The sequence below is a fragment of the Rhododendron vialii genome, chromosome 6a (assembly GCF_030253575.1).
Source record: "Rhododendron vialii isolate Sample 1 chromosome 6a, ASM3025357v1".
NCBI lineage: Eukaryota > Viridiplantae > Streptophyta > Magnoliopsida > Ericales > Ericaceae > Rhododendron > Rhododendron vialii.
The window spans coordinates 4,556,669-4,576,768 of record NC_080562.1 but is presented as its reverse complement, the minus strand read 5'-3'; the positions used below and the strand labels follow the sequence as shown (position 1 = coordinate 4,576,768).

Here is a 20,100-nt window from a genome sequence, read left to right as displayed (position 1 = left end):
AAGTATTCCTGTACAAAACAATGCGATGCAACCAAGATGTTCGTATCTTTCTCATTTCAATCCAAAACAGAAAGCCCCAAGCGAAGGTTAGTCTATATATACATGTGCTGACCAATCTTGAAAACAAAGCCTCTGAACAACCGCCGGTGCTGCACAAGCCCTCTGAACACATAGTAGATGAACAGTTCCTTTCATGACATCGCCAATGCTTTCATGGCCCAGTATGCCTACGACATTCACATCAAGGTCACCACGAGAGACTTAGAAATGAGAATGGATGCCGAGGACTGTTCTTTGCTCATTGCAAAGCCTTCGGGACATAATTTTACGAAACAGACAGCACCATCAATCTCAGAATACCTCAAAACCTTAGGATACATTGTTCGAAGTTTTAAACTACGGCTACCATCATGATTCAACTCCCCCTAGTTTTGCCAATTCCAGGGTCCGGATGGGAAATGTCCAAGTCATTAATACATCTTTCTGCACACAACACCTCTCCTTGGATGAACAACAAAATTTGAAATGCAGTGAGAAATAGCAATGACAAAAATGCTACATATATCTCCTCAAAGGGAATAGGAACAACAAACATAACATAACATTATAGACAAAGAAAGAAAGCAGAAACTGCCCTTTTTTCATTCATTTTGGCCTTGGGCCAAAACTCATCGTTTGCTCATCTCAACAAACCCCTTTTTTTCTTTTTTCTGTTTTGTTTGATCCTTCCCCATTTTCCATACAGTTGCAATTACTCTACATCTGGACTTTCGATTGTGAAAGCCAAATTTAGTAAACATTTCCACCCACTCCTTTCTAAATGAACTTTGGAATGGTGAAAGGAAAATCCTAACTTCTACTGCACGTGCAATTCGTGCCATTTTCCTACTCTAGAAAACCTATAAATAAAAAACTAACCCACCCCCCAAGGGAAGGGAAAATCGAAAAAGCTGCCTAGAATTTACAGAACTAGTTCTTGTGAACTGTTACCAGAAAAACCAGCTCCTAAAGCCACTATACCAGGGCAATGGAATCTCAACAGAGCCCGTGCACTGACCTTCGCCCTCACCCACATTACTAAACAGCGTTTGGTCTGAGCAGTCAAGTGAGGCCCCACATGCTAAGTTATATGAATGGCATGCTGAATGGCACACGCGAAGCCTATTGTCACCGTCATTGTCGCACTTTTGGATCGAAATCTGTACAAAGAAATTAATCAAAATCAGTTTTCTTATCTTCGAACTTGTCGTAACTTAATCATCAAGAATTATGACCATGCTCATGCAGTGAGACTGATTTAATGATCTATCTTCCACCGTATTTTTTGATACAGGGGAGGATTTAGGTATCTGAAACGTTAATCCACTGAAAACCTAAACTAACTAAAAGTCAAGTTTGAATTACACTGTCAACTTGTAGGGTTGTTTCTCTAGTAGATCTTAAAAGGAGTCGAATTCCTTCCACCTTTACCCACCTGACAAACAAGGCATTCCAAATTGATGGATATTCTAGGAGGAAGGGGAACAGCAGCCGATGTGTGTGCAAATAATCAAGTATTCGAAGCATAAAATGGTGATGCTGTCATGTTATTGATATCAAGAAAAAAAAATCGAGTAATTATGCTTAGCTTAAGAAAATATATGCGGTATACTTGAATAAGGCAGCTAAAATCTGCAACTACATAACATAACATAGTCATTCATCAAAGGAACAGGAGGCAAAACCATTTCAAGTAAAATCATACCTATCACAATGCACACATATAAAGTAACTTTAGTAGATGGAGATGCAAGGGGAAACAGAGGAAAATATTGGCAAAGTGAGAACAGATGCCTTAACGAAATAACTTCTTTATGAAATAAGTGCTGCATGAAAATATGTGAAGGCAAAGCAACTTACCCAGCAAGCTAGCCGCTTAGCAGCTGCATCGCAGTTGGTACTCTTAAATAGATTCAAAAACTTTCCAGGAGAAGCAACTGGGAACAATCGGTTGTAGTTAGGAAGCACAACAACTTCTTCTAGCTGCTGCAATATACCTTCACTAGGTGCACAATGTTGTCCAGGTCCATCACCACTCAGCACATCTTTGCAAACTGAAAGATTGGCAATGAGCAGAGAGCTGTCCTGGCAAGTGTAGCCAGCATAGTCTGAGCAGCGGAACTCACATAGTCCATTATCACACACCCCTCCATGAAGGCTGCATTGTTCGTCACAGACAGCTGCACATCATGCCAAAGCACAATATTATGCGGAGAAAAATAATTAGTTCCATTTTGGTATAAACGCCCCCGAATATTGTACACCTTCATTACAATATGGTGAATTTAGCGCTCAAATTCAATCCCAAAAGCTTTTTCACAAGTTTCAATGTAGTAAACTACAAATATCAAAAGAGTGGAGTTTTGGCAAGGGAAAATTTGTATAAAGAAATCCATTTTGCTTGAATAATTTTAACCTACTTATTTGTTTTGTTGGATGTTAATCACTTGAAAGAAATAAGTTCTAATCATGTGACCTATAAAAGTCTACCCCTATCGCGCCAATATAAAAAGTCTACCCCTATCGTGCCAATCTTATCCTGTGTGACACTACTTATCAAGAATTTAAAGAACAATTAACAATTGCTTCCAAAAATGGGGTATTTTTTGGGAATTTTTCCACAAAAACTGTTTCTGGAAACAATGTGGCAATGATTTTTCAATATCAATTTTCTTTAATCACAAACATGCATGAACTGAAAAAGTAAAAAAAGAAACAACAAAAACTAGAAATGAAAACTCTTTGAAAAGATATAGCCTTACCAGTGGAGCAGTCAATGCCAGTGTATCCTTTTGCACATTCACAAATACCGTTTTGAAGGCACTTGCCATGCCCATTACAATTGCTAGGGCAAAAGCCTGCATATAAAACCCTCGTTAGGAACTCACAAAGGATCATAAATGTAAGAAATCATACGGAATCAAGAAAAGAGATTAAGAGCTCACGTTTACTACAGTCATGGCCATGAAACCCTGGCAAGCAATGACACCTTCCATCAACACAGTCTCCATTAAAGTTACACGAATTGGGACATTGCCTAGACAGAGGGTTTGAGTATGTGTTGCATAATTCGTGGTATGCAGGGCAAATCAGCTCACCTACAGTTCAGGACAATGAAGAAAATATTGAAACAGGTGAAACTATGGATATAATACAGTGGATATGGTTGGGGGGGCACCATACCATTGAATCCAGGAAACTGAACTGGTCCACCAGCCTCAGGACACACTTTCCAAATGCCATCCACAGCAACCTTAAAAGAACATTTTGCAGTGAATAACCATAAAAACATTGAGAACATGCAACTCAAAGGCAAGTCCTCTAACTACTTGTTCTTGTTGTCCGTGATGAACAAAGATGCAGCCAAATTAATCATCATGAGGAAAAATTACAGAAGAAAATTAAACATTTGCCAAGGTTAAGGGCATGTCATTGAACATATGATTTTGACAATTATTGTCCTCCAACAAATAGTATGGCTACCATCCTTTTAAGCAAAAGACTTCATTGTCATTGAGTCCTACCTTTAAACACAACTGAGCTATTAATTCTAATGCATGTCACTAACTACAACTAACCAAGCTAACTTTCGCCGGGCAAAAAGAAATTCCAATGCATGTCCTTCCTAGGCCAGCTTACCAGTAACTATCATGTATGAATCATATCAAGAAAGAACCAACAAACGAAACAAATATTGAAGGTTCAAATTATACCTCTAGCGAGTCATTTATACACCTGTGCTGATAACAGCCATTCCCTTGGTTCGTAGAACCCCTTACGAACCCAACTCGTACTAATGATGAAGCCATACACCTACAGTAGAAATGAAGATAAATGATGCCAGTGGGACTTTCAGAAATGTGTTACTTCAAACAGGTTCCATTAGGAAATCTCACCTTGATTTACTTCCTCTCACCTCACCCAACATTCTGTCAGGTGCTCGAGCACTGTTCATATCTGTGCATGATCCATCCGAATAAGCTACATAGTAAGTGCAATAATCAGCTAACGATGACTGCCCACCTGTGATCACAACAAATGAAAGTTAGTACTCCTAAGTAATAGCTTAAGCTCATGACCATAACTACCAATTCCGTATTGGCTTAGAGAGCATGTTAAAAACCATAAATGGCTATCCAAACAAATACGATTTTAGATCGTCAATTTGCCTGATAGCAACTGTTATCCACCCCAGTTCACATAGAGGGAGCTAGGGGTGAAGAATACCTACCTACTACCTATCACATGGCTATCCAAATTTTGACTTTGATATAGCAGCACATGAATATTTCAGAGGAAAAGGCTAGCGACCACCCTCAATAAGGTTGTTAATGCGCAAAAAATGCAAGTGATATCTATAAGAAGTATATAATCTGTGAAAGTGCACTAAATTTGCAATTGGAGTACTAAATTTTTTGACATTATGAGTGTATAAACCCACTGCCCATTAGGTGGTGGTTAGCACAACCGTTTTCAAACTCATGATAATGGGATCAAGAGCACAAATAGATAGTACTAACAGAAAGTAGGAAAATTGAAGCTCAAGAACACACCTTTGTTCGCTTGAGGAAAATAACGGGCCCACTGAGGAAGGTCCCCGCTGTAACTTACAATAGGGCAGTAACCTTCTGCCTCCCTGTTATATGTACAGCCTGACAACTGCGTCGTGTTGCAATGGTATGCTCCCTTCCAAAGATTGCAAGGGGTGGTAACAAATTCAGTTCCTTGGTTGCTTCCCCAGTCAAGACGGTCAGCCATGCTATAATTCGCTTGGTACCATCCACTATCCTCCAACAAGGCCAGTGTCATTTTCGAAACAACCGATCTTGTATCCACTGATCCCGTCATGATCTCATTCATCAGAAGCCTTTTCTCCCAGTGGGATCCTGAAGCACATTATCTAACATTATAATTTACGACACTGTCAAAGTACTAACAATTTACCTGAAGCAATTAGTATACGTGACAGAAGTGGACAAATGGTTGAACAAAGTGAACATGCAACAAGTATAGATCTACATAGCATCGCATATAATTATATTAGGTTTTCCTTTTTCCAGTCATAGGATTGCAATCATTGTTGCAATGGGCAGTTAAACAGTCAGATAATGGTATCAGTAGATAATAAAAGTATGGGTGGGTGAACAATACAACAGCATTATTGACAGACTTCACCACAGATTGGAAATTTGGAATAGATAAGGATAAACTACCTGAAGTACCACGCCCACCGCCATCTTCTAGCTCTAAACCAGTGAAATTTTCAGAGAATGCCTGCAAATAAACAGTTGTCAGAATGTTGGTGGTTTCTTTGGCATTGGTTCCTTAGCTTAGCAGAATTTCAAGGTCACAAACATCTAGAGAGAGAGAGAGAGAGAGTGAGCACCCACGTTATGGTGACCAAAAGGAAAAATCACAAAATGAAGGAGAGATCAAGTACCCCATAATGGTAGCGAGAATGCAAAACAACCCGGGGAAGCACAACACGTGTAACCTGCCGTCCCAGTTTTTCATCCAGAGCCTGTTCAGTAACCTACAATTCAATGTATATTAAATAACATCCCGAAATAGACCATGGAATAACCTAACATTATGTGTGCCGAGAATGTGTAAGTCAAGTGGTACTACTATGGCAATATCCTTAACAATCTTGTTTGCAGAGGAACAAATGCAGTAATGTAGTCGCATATAGTGGTCGTATTTACCTGACTACGCCTTCTTTTCCTCTCATCCCGAAAATGTGCAAAGGCATGGGGATCGAACCCAAGAACATGCATGACCTGGACAGAGTGAAACTCATTGACCAAAGAAACAAAGCACCTCTCATACATTTATTGTTAACATAAAGGAAGCCAGCTAACCTCATGTATGAGTGTGGCCGAAAGTAAGGTTTCTGCTTCTGCAGTCAAGTGGCGAGGAGCAACATTAACATGTCCTGCATATGGAACGTTACTATGAGTGGCCTCGGGCATCAGTGATTGAGACCAACACAAATCAAGCATGGACAAGAGACAGGAAACAGACAGGACATGACAAGTTCTTGACACGTGTCCGATACAACTAAATATAGTTGTCCGACGTCTTTGTTGTACGTTTTTAGGTTGGACACAATAGGAACATGCTAGGTCACGCTGCCATATTAGTAGGTTGCGTAATCTTACAAACTAGGGATATGATCAAAATTTCCACAGAAAACTAGTAGTAGATGATTATTTGTTACGAGACTGCAGTTCTTAACTCTTCAATGCCTTCATAATCACTGTTTCCTAAGCCAAATATGATAGAAGTAATATTCCAAATTTTCATACATATTCATAACACAACCCAACACGTGTGCGTGTGTGAACTTGGCATGGCCCCAAAGGTCCATGTCCAATTTTGATTTAAAATAACATGCGTGCACGTCTATGTATCATGTCCATATCCGTAGTAATTGAGCATGATGGTAGTGTTTGGCACCAACAAGAAAGCATTGCTCCATGAAACATTACCAGCAATTGCACGACCCCATTGATCCCGTTCGCATGCCACTGCCCATGCAAGAGTGTTGCCTGTTGTAGGTCTTGTAGTTACCAGAAGAACTAAGTCTGCATCAGCAACACCATCTGGACAAGAAAATAAAAAAGAAAAGGAGCAAATAAGGAAGGACGTTCTCATAACTTGGGCGAAGAAAAAACCCAATTACTTAATTGTGAGAAGCAAATGACAAAGCAGGCTTGCATTTGTAGCAAAAAATATACCCTCTACATATTCCCGTGGAAGCTGTACACCTCCATCTTGTCCACATGCAGAATATCCACTTAACCTCAAGCTCCCCTTCACGGGTTCAACAGCTAAGGCTCTTCTGAACCAGTCTGCTGTCCGCCCAAGTGCCTGTATTAAGCTATTCCTGTAATTAGTGTCTATTTGCTGAAACTGGGGTAGTGTCAGATAAGGACACAAGGCCAATTTGATGCAGAACATTGCTCAAAAACTAAAAAACCAATGTTATATGGACTTTTCTAAATGTACAAAGTGCCTGCATTAGACTCTCAACACTCAAAAAAGGGTAGGGATCAGAGTCCCGACTTGTTTAGTCCCTATAAAGCAAAGCTACTATACAAAGAAATCTAAAAAATTTGGCGTGTCACGACATCCTTCAGAAGAGAGTTAGACGAATCCGGCATTTTGACATATACTCACAACTGACACCCTTACCCGACCTGAATCCATGTAACATTGATTGAAATACAATGACAGTGATGGTCACCAAAAACAATAAACCGCCAGACATTCACTTTCAAGCAGCACGACCCTTGTCTGAGAAATTTTACACATTACAAAGATGTTCTTATTTGTGTGTGTAAAGCACAACAGTCACAAGATATAAAGACCAGCTTAAGGAGAGAAATCAAAGCAAAAATCATACCTTTCGAAGGCGATGCTTTTTGTCATCCACAGAGATGTCATCAGAAGTGCAGTTGTACCAGCAGTCACCAAGAATGGGAGGATCACCATTAGGACTACAAGATGGCACCCCCCGATTGGGTTTCTGAGGAGGTTCCCCAAGCTGCATAACGGAAAACATAAGCCACACAACTTTTTTAACACTATTTCCACATCCCCGACCCTTGTACAAAGCTATTAAGTTACCAACACAGTGATTCCACTTGCCTTTACAATGTCCCCAACACTTCGACAGTCTCTATCATGCGAGTGGCCAACAGCATCATAATTTAAATAAATCCTAATAGGTTGCTTCTCATTTATTTGTTTCTCTGAATGTTTAGAAATACCGAGCAATGCCCTCCCCTTGCGGTGAAGGGGTTTTGAGATAGCAGACCCCTCATAAACCTGTGGCGTCACAGAATACACCTTACGACCAGGTCGCCTCCTTTGTTCAAGTATCTCATCATGAATGCAGGAATGTGATATAATGTTTTCATCGCCCTTTTCTGTGGGTTGCCACAATTGGTGTTCTTGGGAATTTGAATAACCAGCTTCAAACCATACTAATATCAGTGCAATCTGGACCAGAGGAGAGAGGAAAACAACAAGAAACAAATGAAAAGGAAACACCACATCAGTGTCTGATTATAGTTTGTTGACCTGAAAAGTTTAACTAGCAAAAACTAAAAATACAGTCGTTGAAAAACACATTCATTTTTTCTTTAATATCACCAAAGATCTGAAAAGAAAACAATCATGCTAGTTGTACCAAATCAAGGAAGCTTTATCTTTGAATCCAAACTCATAAACCCAAAAAAGCAACTAACTACAGCGTATTAACCCTTTTTTCTTTTACCCCAACCAACAACGGCTCAACTACACCCAAATCCATTCAAGTAATTTCAAAGGCCTAACAAATACAAAAAAGAGAGAATGAGCTTTCTGAATGAGACTTCTAAGTCAAGGAATTTATCAATAGTAGCACATAAGGAATAGCAGAAAAGAAGACAGGAAGATACAGAACAGGACCGGAATGAGGGAGTGAGAGCAGAAAAGGCATTGAACAAGAGAGAGATATATTATATATGGATACTCCAAACATCCATCTACAGATACAAGGTGCTGAAGCAGCTGAACACAGTACTTACCACACAACTTCCCCAATTTTGACCACAATTTCACGACAAATAACAAAAAGTCGAGTAACACAACTTTAGAAAACAACTCCGGACACAAATGCATCTGGAGCCATTCGATTTTTTTGAAATAGTGAAAAACCAAAAACATAAATCCCTCATTCCAAACATCAAATACCTACAGTAAATCAAAATTGACAGCTAATAAGAGAAAGATTTACCTCAAAACAACAATGGCCAATCAAAACTTGGTCCTAAACGACCACGATTTCGAAGACTGATCCTTAACTCTATCAAACAATATGTTCGACGATACCACTGATTCAGTCAAATTGCCCTTAATTTCCAATCTGCTCGTTCTTACTTCTTATTCCCCACATTTCAACTACACATAATTTTTACATATTGCAAACAAAAGTTCAGTAATTTCCCTCACTTTCTCCCTCCTTGAATCATCCTAATGAGAGAGAATGGCGTAGTCTTTGAAATATCAGAATATTAAAGGAGTTGTGTGAAGTGATTTTTCAGGTGGAGAAATGTTGTGTTTGAATCTCAAGTGAGTGAAGTATTACTAGTAATATTGCACTTTGGAAAAGAAGAACAGTGGTATAGTAAAAAGAACAAATTATATAAGAAGATAGACAAATACAAAAAGGAACATGTGAAGGTGGGTAGAGCACATGTTCTTCGTTTGTATTTGTCTATCTTCTTCTATAATTTGTTCTTCTTTACTTCGCCATTGTTCTTCATATCCATTTCCAAAGAACAATATTACTAGTAATACTTCACTCATACTTGAGATTCAAACACAACACTTCTCCACCTGAAAAATCACCTCACAGAATTCCTTCAGTACTATGATATTTCAAAGACTGCGGCATTTACCCTCCATACTCTCTCATCAGAACAGTTCAAGAAGGGAGAAAGAGAGAAGAATATTACTAAACCTTTGTCGGTTGTATTTATATATATGTATGTACAATTTTGTGTATTTGAAATGCGGGGAAGAACAAGTGCATCAGGAAATCGGCGGCAATTTTTATTTTTATGATGTATTCAGTATGTGTATGTATATCTCAACATGAATGAAGGGATGTGATATAATGTTTTCATCACTCTTTTCTGTGACTTGCCAAATATGTTGTTCTTGAGAGTTTGAATAACCAGTTTCAACTATTCCAATTGACCAAAAAAAAGAATAACCAGTATCAAACCACGATAATATCAATAAAATCTGGAACAGACGGGGGAAAAACAAGAAACAAACGTAAAGGAAATATCACATAAGTGTCCGCTCATAGTACATTGACCTGAAAAGGTTTTAGCAAAAACAAAAACAAAAACTGATCCAAAAACTACCTTCTTTCTTCTAAATATCGCTAAAGATCTCTAAAGAAACATCCATGCCGCTCATACCAAAGCAAAGAAGCCATCTTTGAATACAAACTCGTAAACCCAATAAACACAACTAACAACAGCGCATTGACCCAAATTCTTTTCACCCTACCAACAATGGCTCAATTACACCCAAATCCATTCAAGTTATTTCAAAGGCAAAGCAGAAAACAAAAAAAACACAAAAAGAGAGAACGAGCTTTCTAAATGGGAGTACTTAGTCAAGGAATTTATCAATGGTAGCACAAAAGGAAAACCCAAAAAGAAGACAGGAAGATACAGAAAAGGGGGGAAAGAGAGAGAGCAGGAAAGGAATTGAGCAAAAAAACAAAATATAGAAACTATAAACATCCATCTATCAACTGAGCACAGTACTCCCACAACAATTTCCAAATTTTGACCACAATTCCAGCCACAAATAAAGCCCTAAATCCCACTTAGCACATCATTTAAAGGTTCAAATTTTATAATTTTGGAAACCTAATTGGCTCAGGGATGTGTACAGTGTCACTCTTCAGAACCCCAAATCCAGCATTCAGCTACAAACAAGTAGCAAAAAACCCAAAAAACCAAAACCCCAAATCACCCATTTCTAAAAGCAAAAACCTACTGTGAATCGAAATTCGACAGCTAATAAGAGAAGCTTACCTCGAAAACAACAACGGCCCAGCGAAACCTGGTCCGCAAAAACCACGATTTCGAAGACCCAGCACATCGGCTACACCAAATCCTTAACTCCATCAAGCAATGTGTCCAGCACCACCACCACCGATTCCATCAAATCGCCGCCGATTTCCCGATCCGGCCCGTTCTTCCCCGCATTTCAAACAAACGAAGAATGCACACACGCGAACAGACAGTTAGATGCAGGCGGAGAAAGTTCAATTGGTTTCCCTCCCTCTTTCTCCCTCCTTGAACCCGTTTCGATGAGTCAGAGAGAGAATGGCGCAGTCTTCGAAATACTCCTATTGGCTATCAGGGTACTGAAGGAAGTTCTGTGAAGTGATCTTTCGACTGGGGAAGTAAAGTATTTATGTTTGAAATCTCAGGTGCGAGTGAAGTATTTCTGACAGTGATTTCTTTGCAAATGGAAAATGGAGAACAGTTGTGCTGTGCGGTAGAGAAAAAGGGAAATATCGAAGGAGATGGAACAGACAACGAGAGGAACAGGTGGAGTGGGTAGAGCTGATGATTTTCTATGATTTTAAAAATAAACAAGATAATACTATATATAAGTGTAAACTTTCGATCTGAATATAATATCCGTTCCGCTTTCTTTTTAATTTTTTTTTTAAAATATGGTAATTTTAAATTTATATATAATAAAAATGAAAAATAATTTTTAAATTTTTTTTACACCATTTAAAATATTTCAATAAAATCTATCAAACAATATTTATATTGATAGAAAAATTATTTATGTTAACATATAATTTTAAATTTTAAAATTATCTTCCTTTTTAAAAGAAACTGGAACTGGCCCTAAATACTGAAATTTTGGAAATTTGGATAAAATATATGTCAGGGTGATTGAAACTTTGAAAGGTAAGTATATAGCCTTAAGTTTGCTTCTAAACTACCAAAGGACCAAGAGTTCTACTTTGTGCTGCCACTACAGGCAGGACTCCTCGGTGCCGAAAATCATTGCGCTTCTGTGCCGAGGAATTTTGGACGCGGGGGGCTGCTGTCCCCTCGGGGACAGCAGCGTGCTGCTGCCCCAATTTTGGGGTTCACTCCGGGCTCGCGCCGATGATCTGAATCGTTCATTTTGTAGAGCTCGTCGAGTAGAACAGCTATGCGAAAAATCAGCTTAATTGGATATCATTAAGTACCTGAGCGGAGCCCATATAACTCTTAGTCCATGGGTTACTGTGGATTTGATCCAGTGTTTCGGATCCATTCCTTTTAAGATAAAAAGGTTCCGATCAAGTGCTTAATGATATCCAATTAAGCTGATTTTTTGCATAGTTGTTCTACTCGACGAGCTCTACGAAGTGAACGTTTCAGATCATCGGAGCGAGACCGGAGTGGGCCGAAAAACCCGGGACAGCAGCAGCCCCCCAGCGTCCAGAAATTTTTTACTGTTGGATTTAAAAACATAAAGAAAAATCACACTTCGATGGCCGGGGCAACCTTTCGGCACGGAGGAACAGGAATTTTCGGTACAGAAGAGATCGGACCCCACTAGGGATTTGGATAAACTTGATGTAATTTTTAATGTCAATGTTAAATTACATTTTCAAGTATGGTGATGTAATATTTAAGGACTAACGCGTATGAATTATTAGGGTGATGTATGTAGTCATGAATTAGTCAATTTTTTGGGCACTTTATATAATGTCATCGAGTTTAATTTAAGACTACGATGCGTGATGTTAATATTTTATGGATGTGTATCATTTTCGTCCAAAGATATCATTTTTTTTTTTTAATTTTCCTAGTATTTTGTTTATTCTTAGCAAACCCACGCCAATTTATGATTTAATAATTTGAAGTTCAAACACAAGCGTGCTTATTGAGATTATTACATTCTCGCATCAAATAAAATTTATTATACGTGCGATTTTATATATACGAGATAATTCACTGATTATTTTGTATGTCTCAACATATTTATAATCCATGCATTTTGCAGCTTTCTAGCTGCTCTCTTGTAAAAAATAATTCGACCAAACCTTTACAGTTGTCCAATTAAATTGATTTTTTTTCACAAACGATAAACACAAAAGACCCATAAAATGAACGAATCTCATCGTCGACAATTAGCAAGAATAGGAACTGTTGTCCTTATAATTGAAAAAAAAATTCGTGTATATACTACATAAAAATATCAATCATCAATCTTAAAAAGCAAAGCTGATCATAGCTTTAACTTAATTAAGAAATCATCATCTTCGTCACACGAAATTATCAGTAGTCAATAATCACTGTTCAGTAAAACCTAGAAAACAAACCAAAGCAAATAAACGAATCAAAGTCTGCAGAGAAATTAATTTTCATGGGTTTTTTTTTTGCATATTCTGAATTAGTTTGTGGGATAGTAGGATTTAAAGTCAAGTTATTGCGACCCGCACATTTTTTATTTTTTTGACAAACAAGATCATCCAAGATATATTACAGATAGCAAATAAACAATACAATCAACCATGCTGCATATGCATATGTAGCGTTGTCATAAATTATTAAAGTCTTGGGACATATTACACAGACACTACAACATAGGCCTTTGTGTTTAATCTCTAATTATATATTTTGATTTGAATTCTCCCGTAATTATACCGGACGATTTGAATAACTTTTTGGATGTCATTGTCTTTTTTGGTCGTTTTGGTATGAATTTTTGTCAAACTGGCATCAAGTTTTTGGATTAATCATTCCAGGAGAAAAGAAAAATGTACCAAAATATGACAAGAAAAGACCCAAAAAAATTCACAAAGGACCAAAAAAAGAAAGTCAAAAAACCGATCGCACCTTGAGTTTAGCCAGAGGCAGCTCTCTGATTGACGGTATTGGATTTTTTTGGTAAATTTTGCTTTTGACGAGGACAACCCAGATGGAACATTGCCATTTGCCCCCATAGTATTCCCCATGTCAAATTCTATAGAAAACAACAGTGACAATGAGCATTGTTTCCATTTGGAGAATTGGATAGGAAAAATAGCTATTCGATAAGAGCCAAAAACAAAAACCAAAGAAGGAATATTAGAAGCCAGAACAAGCAAAACACCAAACCCTGTGAATAAATTTTATTCATTTTGGGTAGTTAGGTCACTATTTTCTTTCAACTTTGACCTTCTAATTTCCTTGTTCTTTAGTACTATATTTTTCAAGTGTGTTTGTTTAACAACGTTAGCTAGAAAACAGCTCACCTGTGTTGATCAACGGCTCCTTTATACAATATACTATTGCTATTATGTTTATATGGACACAACAGTCAAATAGTTTTGTGATTATTTTGCCTCCAAGGAATTTTTAAATTTTTTTATGGTCGTACGTAGTTTTCGGCTGAGGTGGTCGGAGTTTGACCACCCTAGTGCCTAGATCACTGGTTGGGCCTCATGTTCAAATCGTACGCGGTAATTATCTATACAAGGATTTCAAATAAAGACCGTTACGTATCGTATCGACCGTTTCGCGACGGAATTTCAAACATCAGATATCGTTATTTACTTACGTATCGGCGCCAATACGGTCTGACACAGTCCAATATCGACCAATATATATATATATATATATATATATATATATATATATATATATATATCATGGAAAATGATATTGGCACTCCAAAAATTGATGTAGGTACTCCAAAATCAGTGTAACTCCAAAGCTATTTTCCTTTGTTTTTTGGAGTGCTTGCATCAATTTTTGAAATGCCAATATCATTTCCCTCTATAAAAGGCCATAACATTTCTTCGGCACCACGACGATTTAAAACCCTGATCTACTTTTTGTGTTAGCACAAAAAGTTCTGTATTGAGGAGAGCTATAATTAATAAGAGTGATAATAACCGTATCATGTCGTAATTAATGGCCTAATATTCCATATCATACAGTCAAAAGTACTTTGGAATTGGCAAGTTTGTTTATCCCATAAGAACAATCGACAGTCGTTTAAATTTTAAATCTCTAATCTATCCATATCCGTTGCATTAATTACATTCCTAATAAATACTAATTAAGTGAGTAATTATCAAGATAATGATTCGAATTCTGATTAGTTTAGTGTATTTAGACTTCGATCCTCCCGCGATTTTGATTATACAGTTCCCAACATCATAACGGTCATCTAAAAAATAGTACTACAACTTTACCACTCCCTTTTTTTTTTAGATTCTAAAAATTTTAAAACTCTAAAGGTTATTTAAAGGAATTACAGTGAAGGAAAATATCATCTCAAAATTAGGGAGTCATTTACCGTACCAAATTTCACTTTTTTTATTCTTTGAAAGTTTTACGTCATCCTCCAGCGGTACTTAGGGGTACAACATTTGCACCCGTCTAGTTGCGAATTCAAATATAAGCACATTGCTTGCCTCGCTTTGTGATAAGGTACAATTGCAAAAAAAAGAAAAATGTATTTTTACTATAACAATACTAATTTGTTGAACGCGTAGAGCATTTAGACACCCTTGTATTGCTAAGGATATCAATAACAGCAATTATTGGGATTGAAAGATTTAGAACTCGAAATCTTTCCTCCATGTATACAAGAATTAAAATGCATCTTTGGCGACCAAATTCTGCGACTAAAGTAAGATCAATACATATTCTCCCTTTTGAGTTACTTGAATTAATTAAATGTGCATGTGCCTATTGAGAGTTGAAGTGTTCATCAATTGTTGTTACATTCTTCTATAGTTTATGTAAATCGCTTCATCACTGTCATTTGAAAATATGCAGATTTTTTTTTTGCCTAAAGTTTAGAAGTTTCATTGATAACAAAGAGATTACAATAAAGGACACATTCTTCCTTGGATAAGGAGAGAATAGTCAAATAGGCGAATAGACTGCAGGGCATAAACATGTACACTCCAAACCTCATACGCAAATCTGTAGAGATGCAGTACTCCACACACCAACTCACTCATACCAAACACATCAAACAACTAAACCAGATGCACTCATGAGGGTTGAGGAAGACCCCAGAGGGAAGAAAACACAACTATATAACGAAAACAAACAAGAAAGCTAGAAAAGGAAAACCATCAGAACCAAACCAACTCGCCAAAATCGAAACCTTGTTGTCCTAAGCAGATTTGCAACGGCGCAAGCTACTCCATGGACTAAGAACCACAGCGGCAGAACCAAGCTACAGGATTGAGGTCCTCAGCGATAGACATGACGGGGAGGAGTCGGTTGAGGGAGGGAGGCGGAGATGGAGAGAGAAGCGGCATAGAGGGGAACCCCTCGCAGAGAGAGGGAGAGAGGGAAACCCCTTCTCCGCCGCCCCGATTAAGGTAGAAACCCGAGGGGAGGGAGGGGAGTTGAGAAACTGTTACTGTGGTTAGGGTTTAGATATGCAGATGACCCTCTATGGTTCTGGACTAAAGTGGATGGTAAAATAAATCAAGCTATAGGATCTAAACAAGTAAAGAATCTTTGAAAGTGTCCTTAATTACTAGTAATATATGTCTTGTAGCACTCATATAAAAAGACTAGCTAGAGATAGAGATGTTAATTAATTAGGCCAGGCAAGGGACATGTCTTCAGGCCAAAAAAGTAAGGTTCACAACTTGGAAGGCTGGGTCATAATTAAAGAGTTCATCTTTGTGAATACTTTGGGGACTACTTTTAGGCTTTAGGAAAAGTCAACCGGCTGCGCATAGGGTTCTAAATAATTTTACAATATTACTACCAAACACTAGCTTAAGGCCAAGCATCTTTGTCTAGGGAACCCCAACTTGGAAGGCTGGGTCATAATTAAAGAGTTCATCTTTGATGCAATGCTATACCAGCTTTAGACGTTAACTTACATGTAGATATGATGATTTTAATTAAGAAGATTGATCAAGAGTTACATTCCATCCGTACAAAAGTGGGTCTTTTAGCACTTTGCGATTCATTGCAGAATATACAAAGAGTAAGATAATATCTACTCAAACATATCCATCTTACATAGATAACTTCACGGACATTGAAAATCTTTGAATAAAAAGTTATCCATTTTTTTCTACCGAACCAAAGATGTAAATTATAAAGGGGCAAACTGCAAAACTTTAAAAAAAAAAAAAGAATCATTATAATACAAAGGATTTACATTAGTTAAGGAATTAAAAGGATCCGTTTGTCCCGAATTCTATGAATTTGTTCCAAATCCTGAGTCTGTCCATCAAGGACTGAATAGTCATTTCCAACATTCGTTCGCTTCAGAGAGTTTGTTATCACATCACACTCACATGGATTTGGTGCATCCACTATCCTTTCTCATGAAGAACTGGTAACAAGAGTAGTGCACATTGCATAAGCATGCATGATCATTTCTAGAAGTGACCTATGAAATATAGATTCCAAATCCCTTTTTAGTTTTTATACTGCATGGTCCTAATTCTCTCCATAATTCTGTTAGCCCTCAATCGCCCATAAAGCAAAATGAAATCATCATGAGTTTGGCCTAACTTTTCAATTGCATCACCGCAAATGATGTATGGGTATTATCCATCTATTCATACGTGTTTAGGATTTTGATTGAAGAAATTCGACAGGCCCAACTAACTTAAAAGTACTATTGTGGTACGAATTCCTATCACAGTATTATTTGGGAGATAAAAAAAATGTGGAACTAGTTAAATTATTTCTTCGAAACCCGATTATGCAATTTTGAGAGTAATATATCAACTATTGAATTGAGTGATGCGGTCAAAGGTTTTATGCTTTGAAGATGGAATAACCATTTCATACAGATATCAGATATAATCGGTTAAAATAATTACGGTAGGTTATTCCACGGGATACGTAATTCCTATTTAAGTATTAAAATAGACCATATGATCTCATCATACCCGCTAACTAAACGTGACCTATGTTAAAAGACTTCGTATGCAATGACATGCCCGATAACTAAACGTGACCTATGTTAAAGACTTTGTACGCAATGACAGATTCAGTCGTGGACAGATGCGTACGGTTTGCGGGATATTCAAATTGGAAAAAGATGCAGATTGGTCTAGATTGGGAAATTTTGGGAGTTAGGTTCCTAATCCAAATCGAACCCGCTCTACTTTTTCTTCTGCATCGCAAATGAAAATTTCATTGAAATTCGATAACGGATACATCGAGATCTGAATCTTGTTTAGTTGGTGGAGATTGTTAGTTTAAGAGCACTGACATGCAAAAGGGAAAGTGGTTGGAACAGTGGATGATTTAGTTGGATTAAACTCGTCAGACCCTTGCGCACTATTTGCGTGCAAGTATCTCTTGTAGTACTGGAGGGATTTTTCAGTGCCGTGCGGGTACATTCCGCGTGGTATTCGTTCGGCGCATCTTAGCCGTTCAATACATTTTGGACGATTCAAATTGAAATTCTCTCTCTCCTCTCACCCCAACATTTTCTCTCTCCAAATTTGAGTCGTACGTTCAAACACGCAATAGACGGTTTCAATGCGCGAATAGACATCACGTGGTACCCGCTTGGCACTGAAATTTTTTTCACATATCACCCACGAGTGGTTGAGTGCGCAGTAGGCACTTGAATAAAATAAATTTCTTTATTTGGTATAACTTTTGTTCATGGGAAAGGTACAAGGTCGCATGTTCAAAAGTGGAATTTTTAATCCAAAGCAATTTTGAATTTATTTTCTTTCCATTTTCAATAAAAACACTCATTATAATGGATTTGGTCGAATGAACATGGAAAAGCAACTCGAGGGCTTGGTTCCCAAAAAGTTTGTAAGTTCGAATTCCTCGAAGACCAAATATTTTAAATCTTGAGGCCACAGGAAGTTTGCCCGACTGTCAGTATTAGAATCTCGAAATTAGTCGAAGTGTATGCAAGTTAATTCAAACATGCATCCGATTATCAAAAGAAACACCCAATATTGCAGTCCAAAATTTCCTAAGAGCCTCACGTCATTAGGAATTTGCAAAGGAACCTAGGCTGGTAATGTCAAAACTATTTGAAAAACCAATTCAATCTTCAATTGGTACAAACAAATTAAATTATTATCCCAGAAGTTTTTTCTTGTCTAAATAAGATGCGACTTTTAATTTCGTAAGAAACTAAAATTATGAGGTGAACGGGATACTAGATTACATGGTTCACTCCATGTGAAGTAATTAGTTCATAGACTTTGCAATTTCCCTCCAAAACGGAATCATGTTGTCGCATCCACGTTTTTCATATGGCTACAATAAACATTTCGGAGTTACAAGTCAATAGCTTATCGTACACCATTGTCATGCTTCATACTTGATAACGTTATTCAGTCTTCATACGGCACCACCACACATGCGTTGGAGTTAAGCCTACACATTTTTTCTCAGACTCCACCCTACTGTATGGTGAAAAAGGGGTTTGAGACACGGCCATATGTGACGCCAATAATTTTCCCCCCAATAACATGCATGGATTATTCATTCTGAGTAATTTTCGCAGCAAATATATTTTGTTCCAATTTCTTGGCAGAACTTCACACCAATATATATAAAAGGGATGTTAGGGGTAATCTAGTCTTGATCAAAGAATGATTTGGATACCAAAATCAAAAGCAGATGGAAGTGGGTCAGTTGGTCCAAAAATGTCGCTGAAGCTTCCTACTTCCAAATCTGCATGTGGGTCTCTATTTGTCGTGGATTTTTATTTGTGGGTTATGGGGGTGGGCACCTAACCACTCAATGATTTTCTTTCCTACTCAATTGCAATGGCCCAGAGTATATATGGAGTTGGCATATCTTCCATACAGAGAGAGAGAGAGAGAGAGAGAGATGACCTTTTCTTAGGAGGATAAGCACAAGGAAATTAATGATTTTGAAATTGGGGGTTGTTTGAACTTCTGGTGTGAGGAGAATGTAAATCAATCATTCTTGGTGCTTCCTTACCCTTCATTTGTCAGATTTCAGAAGGGGAGAAGATGAAAATAAACCTAAAGCGGCCGGCCATTATGTTGAAGGGAATCACAGTTGCATAAACGTAGAACAATATACAAATCTGAACTTCGACTGCTGACTAAAATAAGATTTCGACCTCATGACATATATACATTGGCGACTCCAGAAATATTTGTCAGGGTTATCAATATAGCAAACTAGATATATCCATATACGAAGGGTTGCATTAAAATGTTCCAATCGTGAACTTCATTTAAGTACATTGAAAACGTGTAAATTTTTTATAATTCCACTCAACAAGTTTTAATATTTAGAAATAGTTTTCTTTTTGACAATACAAGCGTCTGGGCCAGTTTACGCACGCCCCAACTTTTGTTGCATAAAGTGGGTCCCACTAATGTGTGTTAGAACATTCAAGTATTCCGAAATAATGAGGGGAAAAAAAACAAAACAAAAAACAAATGAGCTCTGAGATACTTATGCGTTGGGAAGGTCCGAAGGACTATAAAATTAGGTATATATATATGGGTTGAATTTAAATTTGGTGGTTGGAGCA

General features: G+C 37.6%; 1 protein-coding gene across 1 annotated transcript; it reads right to left on the bottom strand.

Annotated features, from left to right (window-relative positions):
- Positions 1 to 620: 620 nt before the first annotated feature.
- LOC131331077 (uncharacterized) lies at positions 621 to 11,194 on the bottom strand. The gene is made up of 17 exons (XM_058364900.1): positions 10,647 to 11,194; positions 7,693 to 8,046; positions 7,448 to 7,588; positions 6,780 to 6,912; positions 6,531 to 6,644; positions 5,901 to 5,974; positions 5,745 to 5,819; positions 5,480 to 5,572; positions 5,253 to 5,313; positions 4,593 to 4,925; positions 3,936 to 4,062; positions 3,753 to 3,852; positions 3,223 to 3,292; positions 2,985 to 3,137; positions 2,802 to 2,897; positions 1,900 to 2,219; positions 621 to 1,199 (listed from the first exon to the last, which is right to left on the bottom strand). Exons 1-17 carry the CDS (start codon positions 10,737 to 10,739, stop codon positions 987 to 989), a joined length of 2,550 nt encoding a protein of 849 aa, XP_058220883.1. The 5' UTR covers positions 10,740 to 11,194; the 3' UTR covers positions 621 to 986.
- Positions 11,195 to 20,100: the final 8,906 nt, after the last annotated feature.

Bases quoted from the DNA above. Each gene is read 5' to 3' on its own strand.
- LOC131331077 (XM_058364900.1), bottom strand. From the start codon at position 10,739: ATGGAGTTAAGGATTTGGTGTAGCCGATGTGCTGGGTCTTCGAAATCG. The intron at 8,047-10,646 runs GTAAGCTTCTCT...CCTCTGGTCCAG, and splicing joins GGGCCGTTGTTGTTTTCGAG to ATTGCACTGATATTAGTATG. The intron at 3,138-3,222 runs GTATGGTGCCCC...CCTGAACTGTAG, and splicing joins TCAGTTTCCTGGATTCAATG to GTGAGCTGATTTGCCCTGCA.